General features: G+C 43.6%; 1 protein-coding gene across 1 annotated transcript; it reads left to right on the forward strand.

Annotated features, from left to right (window-relative positions):
- Nucleotides 1-261: 261 nt before the first annotated feature.
- slc7a10b (solute carrier family 7 member 10b) lies at nucleotides 262-18,618 on the forward strand. The gene is made up of 11 exons (XM_085464958.1): nucleotides 262-522; nucleotides 5,224-5,428; nucleotides 6,304-6,455; nucleotides 10,895-11,020; nucleotides 11,107-11,260; nucleotides 13,015-13,138; nucleotides 13,841-13,944; nucleotides 14,024-14,120; nucleotides 14,921-15,070; nucleotides 15,174-15,351; nucleotides 15,430-18,618. Exons 1-11 carry the CDS (start codon nucleotides 381-383, stop codon nucleotides 15,558-15,560), a joined length of 1,563 nt encoding a protein of 520 aa, XP_085321084.1. The 5' UTR covers nucleotides 262-380; the 3' UTR covers nucleotides 15,561-18,618.
- The last annotated feature ends 1,313 nt before the right edge of the window (nucleotides 18,619-19,931 follow it).

Here is a 19,931-nt window from a genome sequence, read left to right on the forward strand (position 1 = left end):
TATTACCTCATCTTTCTTCTATATATTTTCAAATGAGCTAATGACAATACTTTTGAAAATATGAAATGTCTTTAAATCCTTACAGAATTGGGGAGTTTCTTTCCGTCACTTAGACTAAAAGAAGACTCTGGTCCTTAAACGTCTTGCACTAATCCCTTTCGGCAGGACCGGGAGAAGGTGAGAGTGCTCGGGCCGTTTTCCTCTCGGTGTCCTTGAACGCCTCTTGGTGAGTCCTGGGTATTTAACATTCTACCCTGGACAGCGGCAGGTTGTTGCGCAAGCGCAGCCCATTCAGTCTGCATGAATGCGGAGTGAGGAGAGGACAGGAGCACTGGGAGTACTGGGACTGGGAGGATCGGACCGGACCCGGGTAGGCGGACATGGATGGACAGAACAGCGGCAGCATCTGCTCCCGGCCGCACGGCACCGGGACGCACGGCAGGAAGGAGGAGAAGAAGATCCCCGACAGAGTGACTCTGAAGAAGGAGATCGGGCTGCTGAGCGCCTGCACCATCATCATAGGTGAGGCTGAAAAACAAGGAGATTCCTTCTTCTTTTGATTTAGTGCAGCAGAACTTTACATGAAACTCGTTCTTTATCAGAGCTGTGCTGAAACGGACCAGCTCCTCTGTGGCTGATTATAAGCTGAAAGCTGCACAGGAAACTCACAGCTTGTGGGGGTAGAAAAATGAGGGAGTCCATATTTGTTGTGGGTTCACATCAAATTGAGTTGTAGTGCTTACGTGGCTGAAATACATGAAGTCCAGGAGCAGGCTGTGGTGAAGCAGAAGATCATTGTCTGCTGGAGCAGAAGGAGAAGCTGGGAGCTTTAAAGAGGAGCATCATCCAGGGTGGATGGAGGGGGGAGGCCTGCAGGAGCTCAAGTCTGACTTAAAACTACTGTCAGCTTCAAACGGGCTCTTGTTGTTCCTCCGTTTGATGCTGGGCATGTTTGCAGTGAGCCAATCAGCACCCAAACTGCTTGTGGTGCACAAAAAAGAGTTTATCTAAGCTAAATGAGTACTTTTTAAAAAATATATAAACTGTGTTTTTCTGCTTGGCACACAGACACAAGGAGGAACTTTTATATTGTACTGAGCCTCATACATGGCTGTAGGTTTCCTTCAGCACTGGCAGACAGAATCCTTCAGGGACTGAGCCTGGTGCTGAAGTGCCAAAAAGTGCAGTTCCTCTAATGTCCACTTGAGGCAGATACTCTCATGTTAAACTGTCCAGCTTTACACGCAGAGAAATAAACTTGTTTACAGCCTGAAGTTTCTGTACAAAGGTTATATCCACAGAATGTTGGACACAGCCAAGAAGTGGATGCTGTGCACTATGGTGGCCTCAAGATCATTGACGGTGTGCTGTGATGATGAGAGCGTAGTCTGAAAGCAAAGCTGTCGATCTGCATTCTTACCTACGTCTACACTCACAAACTCTGAGTGGGGACTGTGAGAATGACATCACAGATACGAGCAATGGAAATGAGCCTCCTCTCCAGGGTTTCTGGGCTCTCCTTTAGGGACGAAGAGCGAGGAACTGCCCACGCTGAAAGAAACCAGTTGTGGTGGTTCCAGGGGCGTAATTTCCAGGGGGTTAGGAGGGTTATGGCCCCCTCAATAATCAGACCTGGAGGCCTCCTGGTGAGGTGCTTCTGAAACGAGTTCCAGAGCAGACCCAGGCCTCTCTGGAGAGTCTCTTGGCTGCAAACATGTTTATTTCTGCACTGTAAAAAAAAAAAAAAAGTAATATAAAAGTATTTTACAGTGTGCTTTTAATGATATTTTAGAATATCATTAAATCTACATAAATAAATTGTGATTTTACATGTCAAATGTAAAACAACATAAAATCACTGTAAATGTGCTGTAAAATGTGAAGTTTTTACATGAGAGTCTGTGGGGACGGACTCACTGCTGGAGCCAGGTTCAAGAGGACCGCCGTGGTGGCTTTAGATAGCACAGAGGAGCAAAACAGTGAAGTGGATCAATGCAGGGAGGAGGCTGTGGTTGGTGTATATGTCGGCAGAACTTTGGACTTTAACACAGGATTTTGTTGTTTTTTTCCGTTTTCAAACCAACAGACTGATTTTGTTTTTGTGCATAAACCCAACCATACATACCTGTGCCATATTTTACACTCCCATTAACGTCATTTAGGATGTATGGGGATAAATGACCTTTCTCTTGTGAGGGACAGAAAGTAGGCCCACGGCTTAGCAGCATGGAGTAGCAGGTTTTCCCTAGTAGGTAACGAGGGGCCAGAGCATTAACGGATTTGCTAGTGGAGCTTTGTAGGTGGGGATGATATGTTCCCAGAGGTCAGCGTGAGTTAGAAGCCTGGCATATAAGTTCTGGACATACTGGAGCTGGAAATCACTAACAGAACTTCATTGTAATAATCGAGGTGGAGACAGAGGCACGGAGGAGAGTCTGCTACAGAATCAATGAGTAACGTCCAAAATCGAAAGGTGTAAAAAAGCTGCTGTGGTGACAGATATGATGAGCGTAGCGTCCAGAACAACACCTCGGGGTTCATGTCAATGAGAAGATTTTTAGTCTGCTGGAGTCGGACTCTGGGGCTCACAACCAAGAGCTGTGTTTTATTTCTGTTGAGTTTGAGTAGGTTAGATGACATCCGTGTTTTGATTTCATGCAGACAGTTGCAAGTGATTGTGGGAGGAGCTGAGTGGAGGGTTAGGTACTGAGATAAAGAGGTGTATCATCAGCATAGGAATGTAAGCACAAACTATGGTGGCAGATGATCTGACCAAGGAAGAAAGACAAGAATCAGATCTGGAGTCATTCACAGCCCTGAAAGTCTCCTTTTCTATTTGCTGTCTTACCAGAGTTACTCTAAGTTATCACGATGGGTTATTTTAACCTTGTGGTCTACTAGCAGGCACAAAATGCCTTCTAACAGTATAGCTTAAATAAAATAAAATAGCTCAACAAGGTAAAAACTCCACAAAAGAAGGAGCAGAATTTAATAGAAATGAAATAAATCTTTAACAACTCACCAAGAAAAAACTGTAACAAGGATCTTTATGATGCAGGGAAAGGTTTTCCTCATCTGTCCTTGTGGCAGCAGAAACAGATGTTAGAGGAAGTATTCAGATGTATGTCTAGCTGTTCACCACAGTCGTGTGGATGGTCTCTGCATCAGCTGATGGAGGAATCTAAGCAGTGATGGGGGGGAAATTCCCTCATCAAACAATATGGATGCATTAGCCGGAGGTTTAACATCCGAGCAGCAGTAACGTTTTATTTTATATTTTTATATACAACGCCAAATCACAACAACAATCTCCTCAATGTTCCTTCATGGTCACGTGTCCGGGTTCATGCTGTTATTCCAGTTCCTCAGCTCCTTCTTACCGCTTGGATTAACATCCCTGTCCACCCAAAACCTCCAAAGGCCTGGTACCCACACTGTGTCTGTGAGGTGTGAGTGCAGCCATGTCTCCATCAAACACATCAAACTACACTCATGATGAGTCTCTCAGTTCACCGAGCTCATCCATGTTATTATCCAAGAAGCTCACATGGTTTCACCTCAGGGTAAAAACACAATGAGTAACTAAAATGTGTTTTATAGGCTTAAACAAGCTGCTGTGATAGGCCGACACTCTGCACACAACGAAACATTTCTGTGGTTTAAAGCAGCTGTCTTTCATTTCTTTTTCACCACAAGTGATCAGTTCAGTTTTCCGGTGTGTAATGAGGATTCCAGCTGTTACGGCCGACCTACAGTGGTTTTATTATCGAGTAAATGGAGTGCTCCAAGGCATTGAACCCAGGCTGCTAACCTGCTGCCTCCGTGGGTGTTGGTGCAGGTCTTGGCTAACTGGACCTCATCCACACTTGGCTTTATGTTTTTTCCCTCCAGAACAAGAGGAAGGTTTTGTGTGCAGAATGCTGAAACACCTTTCCATTCACAGAGAGACGGAGGGAACAAACTGGCTGCTCTGCACGCTGCAGGAAGCTCTGCATCTGAAGTCATGTTTCTGTAGATTAAAACAAACTCAAATCTTTTTTCTTGACCTTTTAATCCCTTCAACGCTGACATGTTTCAGAGAGGAAGCTGCAGGAATGAGCTGCTGCAGAAGGTGAGTCGGTCACTTCCCACCTCTGCAGACTGGAGTGGATAATTTATGTCTGGTTATGTAATGGCTGTGTGTGCCACTTGGCTGCCTTCTGCCACGCTACTGGTAGTGCTGTAGACTGAATGTGTCGGATCTACTGGTACTCCACGCTGCATACTGAGGCTCTGGGCAGGAGGAATTGTTCCCATCCTGAGCTATGGCCTTTATGTCCTTCTCTAACTCACTCTGTTATGGAGCTCTTTGTGTCTTTATGTCCTCTATATAAACTCAGAGGGGACCAGTTTGGACTTTGGAGCAGTAGAAATGTTCAGGATGTTCTCTGACAAAGAAGTCACATGTGAGAAGCACGTGCAAGAAGGATGGTGCTATGTGACCAATAAGAGAACAATCAGGACCTGTGGGGTCTCTACCTCCAGCTTCATTCTTTGCATTGTTTTCTGGGTCTCATTTACTCTTTTTTAGTATTTGGCAGATTTCTGGACTGACAGCAAGCAAAAGCCAAATTCTCCTGAATGTATTTCATAAAGCTTGAAGCTCTTCATCCTTCCTTAGAGCTGATGCTTTGGGCGTCCCCTGCAAAATCAATTCTGACTTCTACCTGACTTGCAGACAGGCACACTAACCCCTGATCCTCATGTTTGTGTCACCAGAATACATGAATACAAATGAATGTACAATGTGTCCCCGGCCCAAAACAACAACAACAACAACAAAAATAAAGATGAAGAGAGAGGAGTTGAGGCGTTTGACAATATGAGACATTATCCATCCATCCATCTTCTGCTTATCAAATTCAGGTGTCCCAGGGCAAGGTGGGAGGGCTCACACACCGGACAGGTCACCCATCTATCACAGGCCTAACAAAACCAGGAAAAAACTAACAAAGTAAACCAGGAAGTAACCAGGAGACTAACATGAAACATGACATAGACAGGACAAGAAAAAAGGCATGAGAAGTAAGAAAACACAAGGAATGATTAAAAACTAATGGCAACCATGGCAACCATAACAGCTCACCAACAAAGCACCCCAAAGTGACACACACCTCATGTGACCTGGGTTATTCAACATACAAGATATTAAAGATCTCGACTCCTGTTAAATGTGTCTGATAGGGAACATCATCGGCTCCGGGATCTTCATCTCTCCTAAGGGTGTCCTGGAGCACTCGGGCTCGGTGGGAGTGGCTTTAGTGGTCTGGGTGCTGGGAGGCTGCATCGCTGCGTTGGGCTCCCTCTGCTATGCTGAACTGGGCGTCACCATTCCCAAATCTGGAGGCGACTACTCCTACGTCACAGAGATATTTGGAGGTCTGACGGGGTGAGTGACCCTTTGTGTGTTCAGTACTCTTCACTGAATTAGGATTAGGATGATGGAAATCTAAATGTCAGGGGCCTGAGACTAACCTGAGACTGCTATAAGTGCTTTTAAGTTCAAATGTGGAAATAACATAAAAGAGAAAAGGAGCAAACTCTTTGCCACAGTACTGTACAATAAAGAAATATGACTTTTTATCAGGGTTAATGCCAGTAAATAACTTTCTTGACCAATGTAGGTCAGTCTACATGGACAGGTAAAGGGTGTAGCTTCATACTACACATGGAGACAGATATGGAAGACGTGAATTAGCACAGCTAACCAGCAGGTTCTTACCATCAACCGAACATTTACGTTCTGCCGTCATACAGGCAGGTTGTGTACCAAAAACTTTCTGAGTTGTTGTTCATGTAAATTTTTCTAGTTACGACACTTCGTTGGAAGGACGCAGACTCATTAACTCGAATGTGTGTAGCAGAAGCGTCTCGTTGTGGTGGATGAAGGTGATGCCATCAGGACGCTGCTGCTGCTGCTCGCTTCACACCTCAAATCAAACTGGAGGATGGCCTAAAGTGGGTCATGATACAGAAAGAGATTTCGCTGCAATAGAAACCCGTTACAGTCCTTCTGTCAAAGACATGACGAACAAAAGGAAACAGTTTGGGCCACAGAGCCCGGTTATTCTGGACTGTCTTACGAGTGCCATGAAGACTCCAGAAGTCTAGAGGTTCTTTAGCTGCACTCACACTGGACGTGGTCTTTTTTATATTCACCAGTGAAATCCACGGCGAGGGCTTTGCCTCGTGTTTTGCTGTCCTGCTGAGTTATGGAGAGTTTCTGAATCTGTGTTTGTCACTGAAGCTCCTTCTCTCTTCCAGATTCCTCCTGTTGTGGAGCGCCGTCCTCATCATGTATCCGACCACGCTGGCCGTCATCGCGCTTACCTTCTCCAGCTACATACTGCAGCCGGTCTTCCCAAACTGCGTTCCACCGTACATGGCGACACGGATGCTGTCTGCCACCTGTCTCCGTGAGTGATAACTTTATCAAACACACTTTGATCAGTGTGAGGCCAGTTCATCAAGTCAGAAGAATTGCTTCATTGTTTTGTCTTCTGTGGAAAACCTATAAGGTCGATCCTTCAGGCCCACAGGAGATGCAGTACGAATCGGGATGTATATAACAGGCAACACCTCGGACGCTGTAGTGATGAAACACATTTCCAACCAAATTCGTTGTCCCAGAAACTTTTTCTAAAAGGTGCCTTTAGACTGTTTGATTCAAATGGCAGATTTTCGTGGCGTATCAGAATATACATTCACCTGCATTAATATTTGTTGTACCTCAACCAAGATCCTTTTGGTACCCATCAACAGGCTTCTGGTATAATTCTTCTTGGAAAAGTCAGTAGAGTTCATGTATATTGTTTGGTTTCCTGTCACAGACTCAACTGTTAAGCTTATATCACAAATTTTCAGCAGCGTTGAGGTCGAGGCTTTGGGAGGCCCATTCCATAAGCTTAATGCTAACTTGGTTTATCCAAATGCAGTGTTTGGGATCATTGTCCTGTTGGAACCCAAGACTGTGTCCAAGTTTCACCCGTGTAGCTGTTGGTTGGAGAAGTTGAAGATTGTGGAGGTAGTCCTCCTTCTTTATTCCATCCACTTTGTCTAATGTACCAGAACCACTGGCAGTGAAACAGCCCAGAGCGTGATGCTGCCACCGCCATGCGTCACAGCTGCAGTGTTCTCAGGGTTGAAAGCCTCACCTTTGCTCCTCCAATCAGCTCCATCTTTGTCTCGTCTGACCATCAAACTTTTCTCCAGACGCCGTTTGGCTCGTCCACGTGGGCAGCTGCAAATTTCAGTTGAGCTCGTTGATTTTGGAGCAGGAGCTTCTTTCTTGGTCCATGGAGATGTGAGACTGGCTTCACTGTGGAAGTGACACTGGTGTTCCAGCAGATTCTAGTCCAATGGCAGGCTATGTTCCTGAACATAACATAATAATGGCCCGGGTAGTTCCTGAACATCCTAACAGTTTCCTGTCATCTGAGGGGGACAGTCTGGGTGTCTCCCAGACCTCAGTGGGGACAGATCTGAGTAACTTGTACTTGTGTGATCTTGGATCCTTGCTCAGAAACGGCTCAGAGAGACTTTCCCAACTTGTGTAAATCTGCAGTTCTGCTTTTCAGATCTTCACTGAGATGGCTGGACTTTCCCATTGTTCCCAGTATTGGTCAATCCAGTGAATGCTGTCAAACAAATCCTTTTTATGCTGCAGAGAGAATCTGTCAGTCGTAATTAACCATGATCACTAATGAGAAGCTAACAGGCCTCGGCCAAGTTTAAAGACATTGTAGAACCTCCAACATCATTTATCACAAGCTTTCAGCATGTGCACGTAAACATCAAAATCAATTCAGACTTGAGCACCCAGATCCTGTTTTTAAGTTTTTTAAAACTGTCCATGCTGGAAGAAGAACCGTTCAAAGAAATCATTAAAAGCCCAAAATGACTGTGAGGTTCAAGCCTGTGACGAGTGGATGGAAACCTCTGACCTCAGCTGTGTCCCATGATACTGCTGCTCAGCATTCATCTTTAGAAACAGTTGTGCTGATCAGAAACATACTGGTTGCTCTTTTTAACAGAGCTTGAATGTGTTTCCAGATTTGGGGGATTTTGTCTGGAGTGGCCAACGGGAAGAATGAATAAGGCAGAAATTCTGTGTAAAAAAAAGCCTTTAATAAAAAAAATCACATGTTCGGTGTGATGCAGCGTGGAGAATTACGTCATGGAGCTGCAGATTGCGGCTTGCGAGTCTGCCGTGCTGCTCGTTGTGTGCTCATCTTCCCTCTGTGCTCCAGAGAGCAGTGATGCAGCATTACTTGAATGTCGGAGGAGAGTAAAGTGTGTTAAAATGCTTCTAATAAAAAATGCATTGGAATCCTGGAGGAGGAAGAAGAGCAGGACCAGGAGATGAGATGAGCTAAAATCATTTAAACCCTCCGAATCAAAGATTATCCATGTTTTGTCTGTCAGTGTGTCCATTATTCAGCATCATGTGTGTGGCAGTTTACAGTTTCTATAGAGCGGTTTGGTGAATGAACTGAAGAAGCAGCAGCAGAGGGATGTTTGTTTCACATTCTGCTTGAAAGCAAACAGTTTGCACAAAGCTGAGTGTTTATAGCTGCTCTGAAAGGCTACACTCCAAAGCAGAGTCAAAAGTCTGCCTTCATAGAGAGCGACAAAGTGCAGTGAATGGTAGAAATGAGCATAATGGCACACACTTTTGAACAAACCCTCGTCGAAGGCTTTCATGCTGTTAAACTCAGTTGTTCACACATGAAGTGAGCTCTGTGTAAAGAACGAGAAGAAAGACGGCGAGAAAAGTGACCCGGCTGCTTTCTCTGCTCTTCGGCTCTGCAGATTTTCTGCCCTCTCACGGCTGTCCAGCATTTCTGTTACACAGTTCAAATCATGGCAGTTTCATGTATTTATAAACTCTGTATAAAAGTGCATTAAAGTCACACGTGATTGGTTTTGGGAGGTCCAGTCATGAAACCTCAGTGCTGAAATTTTGGTCACCGTGTGTGTTTTATGGAGGTAGAAGTGACAACAGCACAGACGCTCCAGTTAGCTGAGCGAAGTCTGTCTATAGAGAGCAAAACTGTGTTTGTATCAGCTGCAAACATTTGTTTTTCTGCTGTAGTTTGAACTTTGGACATCAGAGGAAGTGCAGCTCTTTTAACACTTGCCAGTTTTTATATACATTTGTATTCCAGCACATAACAACAGGAATATAATAGATGGCTGTAAACTGTCAGTACAGGGTCATTTCCATGTTACCTGGACCTTTGCAAAGACTGTCTGAATGTCTCAAACAGTTACTGCTTGTCAGCACTGAATTAAGCTGTTAGACACATTAACATGGAGGACATAAGCTAACTCTTTGGTCCCATTCCTTTCACTGTGAAGTTGTCCGTGAGGGGACTGTCTCCTCCTGGGTTTGGACTGATGGCCTTGGCTTGTTAGGTAAATGTGTAAGCTACTACACTATGGAGTGACTGGAAAGGCTGGCTATAAAAACTCTGCAAGTTCACTAATCCAGTGGGGTAAAATAAAAACTCTTAGATCTGAGAAAAAATCTTAAAAGCAGGGTGTGACTCGAAAAATTCAGCTGTTTTTATCAAGAATTGATTCAAAGATAGCGAGTGTCATTAGACGTTTAAGGACAGTCAGTGAGGACAGCCCGAGCAGAGGTCACGACCCCTCGGGCTGCCTAATTGGTTGATGTCTTGTAACTGGCTGCAAATGCCTGATCAATGAGTAAATAATGTCTGAGCTGGAATCTGAAGAGAGACAGCTGGACTCCTGATGCCCTCCTTCACACTCGTTCTTGGAACGGGATCCTGAAACGTGAGCTCGATCCGGCCTCCTCGGAGGGTGGCCGAGGGGCACCCAGACGGTTTTGTTCGCCCTTCGCAACGGAAGTGGTTTGTTTTGTGTGGCTGACAGCCTGCCTTTGTGCCGGAGAGCGAGGCCACCATGAGAGCGAGCAGGGGAAAGCCGCTGACAGTGATAGACGAGGTGAAACAATCACGCCCTCTCTCACTCGGCCTTTTCCCACATTCCTGCCTCCCAGGGTAACCGGCTGCTGCCGCCCACTGCCGGTGAGAGTACCCGCACTGGGACCGCCTGATGGAGACCAGATACTGCTGCTGATCTTATTAAAGGAGCACTCCACCGGCTTTACGTGTTGATCTCAGTCCAGACCAGCAACCTTTGGTCAGTCTCCAGTGATGTCCAGCTCAGTCCCAGTCAGACGGGGACTGGTGATCCAAACCTGTGTTGTCCTCTTACCCAGACAGGTCTTACTCCAGGAGGCCTTTCCTCCTTGCCTTGAGGAAAGGCCATCGCTAGCAGCTTAGAGGTTCCACTCCAGATGTTTCTGTCTGGATTGACTTCCATAGCCTTTTCCTTGACTCTCAAAGAAATCAGAGTTGTCCTTCCCCCCAATCAGGGCTGTCAAACATAAGCCCCGAGGGCCCACCATAGGGCTTTGGGAAATGTGAAGGAGGGCTTAAATTTTAAACTTTTTTCCATCATTATTTTTTAACTCTCAGCCCAGATGTGGCTCCACAGAGCGGTGACCTCCAGCATGCAGCTGTGAACAGGAGCACCTGAGCCCAGAAGGATTGAGCTTAGAGACACGTTACTGCTTATTGGTGGTTCATTTAAAAGTTTCATTAATGTGTGGAGGTTATTTAGCTGTGCAGAAAGAAAATAACAAATCCTAAGCATTCATTTCCTGAGGAGAGCTTTCTGCAGTAATAAACCCCCCTCAGAATCAGCTGATAGTTTTTGATCTTTAATGGAGACGTGCCAAGTTTGACCTTTAAACTGTAGAGATGTTCTGAGCACTCTCTGTCCTCCCGAGTGTGTCGTTAACGAGGTTCTGTGCTCGCCTCAGTGCTGCTGACCTGGGTGAACTGCTCCAGCGTCCGCATGGCCACCAGGATCCAGGACGTCTTCACGGTGGGGAAGCTGATGGCGTTGGGCCTCATCATTGTAGTTGGTCTGGTCCAGATCTTCAATGGTAAATCTGCCAGCCCTCAACAGATCTGACGCTTTTCCACTTCCTGAGGTAAAGCTAAAAGCTCTGATGTCTCATGTAACCACCAGGAAACTACGAGGCGCTGACGCCTCAGGTGGCCTTCTCTCTGGAGAGGACGCCGTCGGTTGGGCAGATCGCGCTCGCCTTCCTGCAGGCGTCCTTCGCCTTCAGCGGCTGGAACTTCCTCAACTACGTGACAGAGGAGGTGGTCGAACCCAGACGGTGAATATTCACACTTCTCATCACCGTGGTTTTGCTTTCACAAATTATTGGGAACGTTCTGAAGATATGTAAGTGCCCAAACACGAGAACTTCATCCAAATGAAACTTTAAAGGAAACGTCAGACATCAAGGAAAATCAAGGAGACTGGAAAGTGAGAAACTAGCCTGCTTACAGTAACCAGATCACCACCAACTCATCAAAAGGTCCTACTTAGCAAATGAGATTGTTAATGTGCTGCAATTTTTTTTTGTTCTGCAGATTAATCGACAACTGCTGAGACCAAAATATAATCTGAAAACTAATCTTGCACTTTTGTAATCCTCTGTCAATCAAACCAAATGATGTCTAACACTTCCTTTAATGTTTGTTTTTGGCTGCTACAACTTTCTTTTTTCAGCAGAGTGATGCTCCATGATCCTCATTATTTCTCCGTTTTTATTCACCACGACCGTGTTAAATAAGACGTGGTAACACTTTATAAAAACCGGCTGTGAGGCTTACAGGTTCACGCTTTTCTTTATTTCTTTATTTATTGCTTTCTGTTTGCTAAGACACACAAGAACAACAGAAAAATGACATCTAGTAGGAAAGAATGAGGCTTAAGGTCATTGCTGATGATGACTGAGACCTGACAGGGTTAATAAATGGAAAATTTCTAGTTAATTAACTTTTATGTTCAGTAATAGGTAAATGGATCGGAAACCATACAGCTGGTGTACATTGATGAGTCAGAGGGACTTCTGTTTCCTTTTGTCTGCCCCTCGGCTCTTCACTGTTGGAGTTACTTAAAAAAGTCATGTATTACACACAGGACCGATGCTGAAGGCCTGTGAGGCCGCAGCAGTTTTCATGTAAAATAATTATTTAACTATTTATTATTTTATGATTTTTCCACTGCTTGGAACAGTACTACAGTTTAGTTAACTGTCAGGTTGCCATTTATCACTGATGGTTATTATGACGTGTTACCAAATATGTGAGTAAAATATAAATATATGCAACTTCCTTTAAAGTGGATCCTTTCTGCTCATTTCCATGTTTTCATTCTTGGACTCTGCTAGAGGAGCTTTGCATGAGTCACAGTTCAAAATAATCCTCTTCTGTCTCATACTGGGCTGTGTTGCAGACCCTCAGCTCATCCTCTGTCTGAAACGAGATGTTTAGCTCCTCCCCTTTTAAATCAACTTTCTTCTGATCGGTTGATGGAAAATTGGAAGAGAAGTGGGTGGGGCTCTTTTTGCCTGAGATGATCAAATTAGGGACATGCCCTGTCCGTGACATCATACAGAGCTAGGAGTAAAAAAAAACTGTGAAGCCTGAGATTCTGTCTCACAGGGACTTCCTGTGCAGACATTGATCTAAAACTTTAATTTCATGCTCTACAGTAAAAGTTTCACAGGTTAGAGTTAAAATATATTAGTGCTTTTTCTTAAATCTGTAAACTTTGTAAAGTATTGTATTATTTAATTAGTTAAGTCTGTTACTGTTAATGTCTTGGAGCAACCACATAATTTCCTTGGGGATAATTAAAGTATTCTGAACATGCACCACAGGGACGTGCCATATATGACAGGAAATAAGCCGAATATTTCCACTTTGAAAGGAGTCTGCTGTCTGGTGGTCAGCTCACTCGTTTCAGTGAGCTGACCACCAGACCTTCCTGCTTGAAAAGCTCATCCCTCAACTTCACATGTGGTTGTAAATGTTTTGGTTTGGACTGTGTCGTTTGTGCATGGTGCGTGGCCTCGGTCAGGAATCTACCTCGTGCCATCTACATCTCCATCCCATTGGTGACCTTTGTGTACACGCTCACCAACATCGCCTACTTCTCCTCCATGTCGCCTGAGGAGCTGCTGTCATCCAATGCTGTGGCTGTAGTGAGTAACATGGAAATCATGGTCTCGATGTCCAACTCTGCTGAAAATGACGTGTTCATGCAACCAAACTGCTTTTTAAATTGTGTTTCGAGGGGAAAGGTAGAAAGGGAGCAGTCATGTGTAACACAAAGACAGACAAAGCCTGCATTTGGAGACATAGCCTGATGAACCAGGTAAAGTTAACCACTATTAAAGGGGTAGGCCCTCCCACAGCTAAATTTACACATTTTTCCTCTGACATGTTGTGCTGGTTATGCAGCTGAGTTATATCCCCCAGTGTTGGAGAGAGCACCACATACTAAATACCCTATAAAATACATTAACATTTAGGACTGACAAAGTAGTCAAATATGCACACACAGACTGAAAACCCTCCCACAACACATTGTAAAACCTTTACACGTATACATGCAATCAGTAACCAATCAGTGTTAAGCTTTGGTTATGGAGAGGACTCAAAGTCAAGAAAATAAAACTCAACAAAAAGTGTCTTCATATCCCAACGTTCTGATGAAAAAGAAAGTTTGGTTGATTCTGACTAAATCAGACTCATGGGTACCTGTCCCGTTGTTCCAGTGTGCTTAAAAGTGAGGCAATCTATTTCAGCTTAGCTCAGCCAATCAGAGTCTGCGGGAACAGATTAAAAGAACACCGCTGTGGTCTGAACGTGTTGGTCAATCTTTCTGTTGTTCTGCTCTCCAGACGTTTGGTGAGAAGCTGCTGGGAATGTTCTCCGTCATCATGCCGATCTCTGTGGCTCTGTCTACCTTTGGAGGAATCAACGGCTACCTGTTCACGTCTTCCAGGTGAGCCGGACTTCCTGTTTTTCTGTGGTTTTAAATAATGAAGCAGCTGCTAAGTTCGGGCTGGTTTTCCTATCAACAGGTTGTGCTTCTCGGGAGCTAGAGAAGGTCACCTCCCCAGCCTGCTGGCCATGATCCACTATAAGAAATGTACGCCCATCCCCGCCCTGCTCGTCTGCGTATGTACACATTGATATTACAGAAGTCTCAGTTTCAGTGCTTTCTACACATAAACAGTATTTTAATTGTTTTTAACTGCACAGTGCTGTTTTTAAGTATTTTTATAAAATTTCTCCCTAACTCTGTGAGCTTTAAGTCCCATTACCTCTAACCCTGAACCCAGCGCTATCAGCGTATCAGATTTGTAGCTTTTAAAAAATCAAACTAAATCAAAAAGTGTTTGCATATTTTAAAAAAAATAATCATTTTCTTTTCCTCCAGAACCTACAGCTACGGTTAAATAGATTTTCACAAACAGATGTGTCAGTCTGCAGGAGAGTGACCAATTTTGGTACCAAAGGTTTTTAAAACCTTTTTTTTTAATTTAAACAAACTGCTTGTGTGGACTCCCTTCTTTAACCAGTTTGGGGGTTTGTCCGGGACAAAAGGAGCTGAATTGGGGAGGCACAGTGTTGTGATAAAACTTGGCAACTTGGCATGGTTTCTAAAACAAGTGTCCATAGATGGCAAGAGAACCTGTTACAATAGCTAAACAAAGGTAAACAAAAAGAAAACGATCAAATTTTTCTTATTATTTTTCTGATTTTTTGTTTTTCTTATAACTCTCAGAATAAAGCCACATCCTGGTTTAAGCGGACATACAGCAAATATAGACTTAAAATCTTAAAGTTGGCCACCAGATTGACTTTGCTGGGTGTTACCAAAGTGGCCCGTCCAACCAAAGTCTGCATGTGGGAAAAACTTTCAAAAACTCTTCTTCAGTCATGTTCATGCAGTCACGTCTAACCTTGTGTTACAGTGCACAGCCACCATCATCATACTCTGCATTGGAGAGACACACAATCTGATCAACTACGTCTCCTTCATCAACTACCTGTCATACGGTGTTACCATCGCAGGCCTGCTGTACTACCGCTGGAAGAAACCCAACTTGTACCGACCCATCAAGGTGAACCCAGCAGGCTTCTACCATCTGTTACCTGTTAACTGTTCATATCTGCAACTCGTCAGGTTTCACTGACTTCCCATCATGTACTTGCTGTCTTCTACAGGTGAACCTGCTGGTTCCTGTGTGCTACTTGATGTTCTGGGCAGTGCTGCTGGGATTCAGTCTTTACTCTGAGCCAGTGGTTTGCGGTGTTGGACTAGTCATCATGCTTACGGGTGTACCTGTCTACTTCCTGGGTGTGCATTGGAAAGAGAAACCAAAGTGTATCTATAACTTCATTGGTGAGTTTCTAAAGAAATTACTTTGTAGGGTTTAATTTGACTTGTTTTAATACAACTTGTGATTTTATCTTTCTGCAGAGAGGGCGACACATGTGGGCCAGAGGTTGTGTTTTGTGGTCTTTCCTCAGCTCGACCCCATCGAGCTCGCCAGTCCTCCAGAGTGGACTGACCGCTCATCAGGCAGGGGAAGCGTGTCTGTCAATTCTTAAAACTCTTATCTGGAAACAAAAAGATCTTCTGGTTTTGTTTTTTTTATCCTGTTTTTACTGATCATCAAACAAGTCCAGACCCTGTTCCAGTCATGGGAGCTCTGTCTGATTTTTGAACCTTTGAGACTCTGATTTTTGTTTTTCTAAAGTTGAGTGGAATGCCCGCTGTTCTGTGTGGGCTGCGTACAGTTTTTTCTCTCCATCTACTTTTATACTAAGTCTTCAAGTACACCATCCTAATGCCAACAGTTTCACGCCGTGGACGGACTTTTTATTTCCACTTTGGAACCATCTGTTCCTCCTTTGGTAACACGACAGAACAGTGACTCTCTCTGAATGTTGCTGGTATTTTATTGTGCCTTCAGGTCTTTTCACACCAAGTTTTTCCTACAGTTGGAAAACTGCAAAAAAAACTTGCACATTGTTTGTTAAAGTCACTAAAAACAGCCAACTCCTTTCTCATTTTCAGATCCATCCATGCCACCAGTGTGTCACGGGGCTCTTTTAAGATGCACCAATAAAGAAGTGATACTGGAACAGCAGGCTAGATGCTTTAGATTTGGCTAGATTTAGAACCTAGGCTGAAGTCAAAGATAGCTGTTGTGATAAATTTTGTTTTTTTTGTCTGTCTTCTTGGATATTTGCCCCATTCGTTTTCATTTGCCTGAGCAAAATTTTTCTTCAGACCAATCTACTATCTGCTGATTAGTTCCCATGCATTAAAAATGAAGATTTTACATGTTTAAATGGGGAAAATGATCCACATTTGGAGGCAGGAGGCGTTGGCATTAATCATTTCGCTGCTCACAGTTTGAGTCCTGGGAGAGATTTTTTTTCCTTGCTGCTCTAGTAAAGTGGACTGATTCTGCTTTTCCTTATTTGTAGTCATACATCTGCTGTGCTGGAAGTTCATATGAAATATGGGAAATTTGGGAATGGCACACACATGGCTCTGTATGATGTCAGCAAGCACAGATATTCCTAATGTGGCCTGATTAGACCTAAACTCCACCCACTTTCTGTTCAAACCTTCTATTTGGGGCAGCCAATCAGAAAAAAGTTACTGTCTTGTTTCAGACAGTGAACGAAATGTGGGGCTTCACCAAGGCCGAGCATAAAATAAAGGATTATTTTCCTCTAGAAGAGTCCTTGAATGTAAATATGGAGCTGCAACATTAATAATAACACCTTGTCGTTGTCCCAAGGAGCCACCACAGCAGATGGAGCTGCATATTTCCATTTGGTGAAACTGCAGCCCCCCCCCATTTAATCCAGGTTTGGGATTGGTATAATCTTAACCCTGTAGGTTTGTAGCTCCTCCTCCTGGTCTTGAACCAGGGAGCTTGTGTGTGTAAGACAAACGTTAAACCACCACATCAGCCCCCAAACTGTTACGTGTTAATCAGAATGAGTTACAGATTTTACTTTTTAAATAAATAGAAAAGTAACGTTAGGAAAGGATGACATTACAGACTGTGTGCAAGACGTCAGAGCAGGTGTTTGGTGAAAATTTCAGACTTGGTGTGAAAAGCTCTTTATTTGGTGAAATGTGTATAAAATGTGGTGTATTAACTGATTCACTGTTAGAGATTTTAATATATTTGTGAGTGCCTTTTTGCTTTGTTTGTTGCATAGATTGTCTGAGAATTACTTTGGTGTCCTGTTGACTGTTTCTGTGTCACTATAAAAAGAAACCTGCTGTAAATAAACCAGACGGAGCACAAAGCACTGGCACATCCAAAAGACCGAGGGCAAACTCAAGCTTAAAAAATGTTGCTAACAAACTAGTTGTGCTCACGTTACCTGCTGCTCTCATGGATGGATCACATGATGCTGTGACCGTGAGTGCATTCAGACATAGGATTTGTGTAATCCACAGCAGTCTAACACGCTGTGGCACTTTATGTTGTGCATGTAAAGTGTTGCTAATGCAGGATGTTACTGAGACAGAATTGGCCCTTCTTGCAGTCACATCTGCTGGTCAGGTTGGAGCTGTACTGTTAGCAAAGCTTCTCACCTTTGCTAACAGTACAAAACCATCTTTCTTCAATTTCCTGCTCTGTGCAGTTTCTGATTATGCAACGTGTTATTCTGAGAAACTGTGAACAAGACCCTCTTTCAGTTCTAAGGTTTTCTGGATTAGGACATAAAAAATCATCTGGTCTTTAGCAGGTTCTAAACATATTACACTGTGTCAGCAGCACGAGGCAGCATGCAGAAACGGGCCTCATGCATTCAGCAGCTTCGAGAAGCTCCTTTAGCAGTAATAAGTTGCAGTGATGATTTCCTGTGTGACTTATCAGTCTCTCACATCACTGTGGAGGAGTTTTGGTTTCTTTGCCTCATTGAGGTCTGCAGCATTAAGCTCTTTGAGGACTGGACTTTGAAACGTTGCAGCAGCTCGATGCTTTTCTTCTTCAGCCGTTCTGCTGCTGTGCTTGGATCATCGTCCTGCTGAAGACCCAGTTTGGTCCAAGCTTCAGCTGTGGGACACCCGGCCTCACACTGACTCTAGAATACTTTGGTATACAGAGGAGTTTGTGGTCTAATCAGATCATCATCCCTCCACCACCATGCTGACAGCTGCTATGGGGTGTTCAGTTTTGTAAATTATGGAGCGATATCTCCACCTGTCCAAAGGACATTGCCTCGAGGTTTGTTCGATTTCAGCTTCATAAACCTGAGCCATGCTGTGATGCTGTCCCTGACTCTACTGAAGCCTGTAGAGTCAGAGATGGAGATCTTGATGGGGGGGTTTTCACCTCCAAACCAGCAAACTGCCACAACTTCAGCTTTTATAGAGCTGCTTACACCGGCTGAGGATCATCTACTCAGGTGCATCTGATTAACTCACCTTTTAATTCCTATGGAAGCAGTGAGGATGGACTTTTTCACACACTGCTTCTGTGTTTTGGCCTCATTTGTTCAGTAAATACTGACACAGTGTGATGTGTAATACTGTTCATCTGAAGCTGACCTAATTTTAAAACCTTCTAAGGACCAGCTGAGTTTTTATGATGTCTACCCTAAAATTAAAAGAGAGTGTACTTTCTTTTTATGACTGTGTGTTTTTCTGTGTTTGCTCTCAAGCAGCTGTGCTGTTGGACAATAACAGTACGAGGAAGCCTTAACATTTCTATGTGCGCCCTTTTATTCATGTGTTTTTTGTTACACCATATAGTATAATCCACTACACTGTGCACTTAATGAGTCATAGTTATCCCAAATGATTTTTAATCCCTCAGGTTATGGCAATTTGCAGTGTAAAGCAGCAGGGATGAGAATTCACACCTCCAAGTCAGAGGCCATGGTTGTTATCCAGACGCAGGGCTGGGCTCTGTGCTGATGAGAAGCTGCAGTATCTTGTGTGCTGTTCTTGAGTAAGAGGAGAGCAAGAGACTGACGCAGCCTCTGCAGTGATGCAGACGCTGTATCGCTCCGTTATGATGAAGAGCCACAACAGATCAATGCAAGTCACAGAGGGACTAGAAATTACAAAATTAATATCATTTTTTATTGAATGAGACTTGAAACTAATGATTAAATCAGGAAGTCATCAGGAGCATGTTTGTTGCAGTCACAGAGAGAGGATGCTGAGGGCGGTTTTACCATAGACCCAACTTCAGGCTATATAATAATAATAATAATAATAATAATAATAATAATAATAATGCATTTTATTTAAAAATAGCACCTTTCAGAGCACCTAAGGACACTGTACAATAAATACACAATAATAAGAGTAACAGATAAAAGTTAAAAGCATGCAGAGGTTTAAACATAAGCTATTTTAAACAGGTGAGTTTTGAGGGTGGACTTAAAAAGAGGGAATGAAGTATATCAGTAGAGGGGCCTAATTCTGTTCAGACAACAATAAAAAAAAAAATCTAAAATCCAGCTGTATTCACTTTGCAAATTATAGCTGGTGTCTCCACTCGTATTGATACACACATTTTCATGTTGTAAATTTCTTGTAAAGCATTCGGTGTTTACAGTGGGATCATCACACTGGATGTTAACTTGGATGTGTGTTACTGCACTTTGAGAAAATAACTATAAATAAATGCAGAATGAGGCAGACCTGCACTGGTGGTGTCTGTCTCTCTGAGCTGTGCCGGCTGTGGATGCGTCACAGCTGCTGGGGGTGGAGCCAAGAAATTATGCGGCAGGTGATTAAAAGCGATTCTGGGTGGGGAAAAAAATCTGATTTTATAAGATTAAAACGCAAGAGAAAATTCCAGAATAGAGAGCAGAGAGGCAAATCAACAACAGCAACAAAAAAAAGTTAAATATATTGATTAAATTTGTAATTTTTGTAATATTATATATTTCTGTTTCCTTAACCTCTGAGGTTTTTTTGTTTTTGCTGAA

The sequence above is a fragment of the Copadichromis virginalis genome, linkage group LG7, assembly GCF_057382275.1.
Source record: "Copadichromis virginalis isolate Kocher_CV1m ecotype Utaka linkage group LG7, C_Virginalis_male_GT1.1, whole genome shotgun sequence".
Taxonomy (NCBI): domain Eukaryota; kingdom Metazoa; phylum Chordata; class Actinopteri; order Cichliformes; family Cichlidae; genus Copadichromis; species Copadichromis virginalis.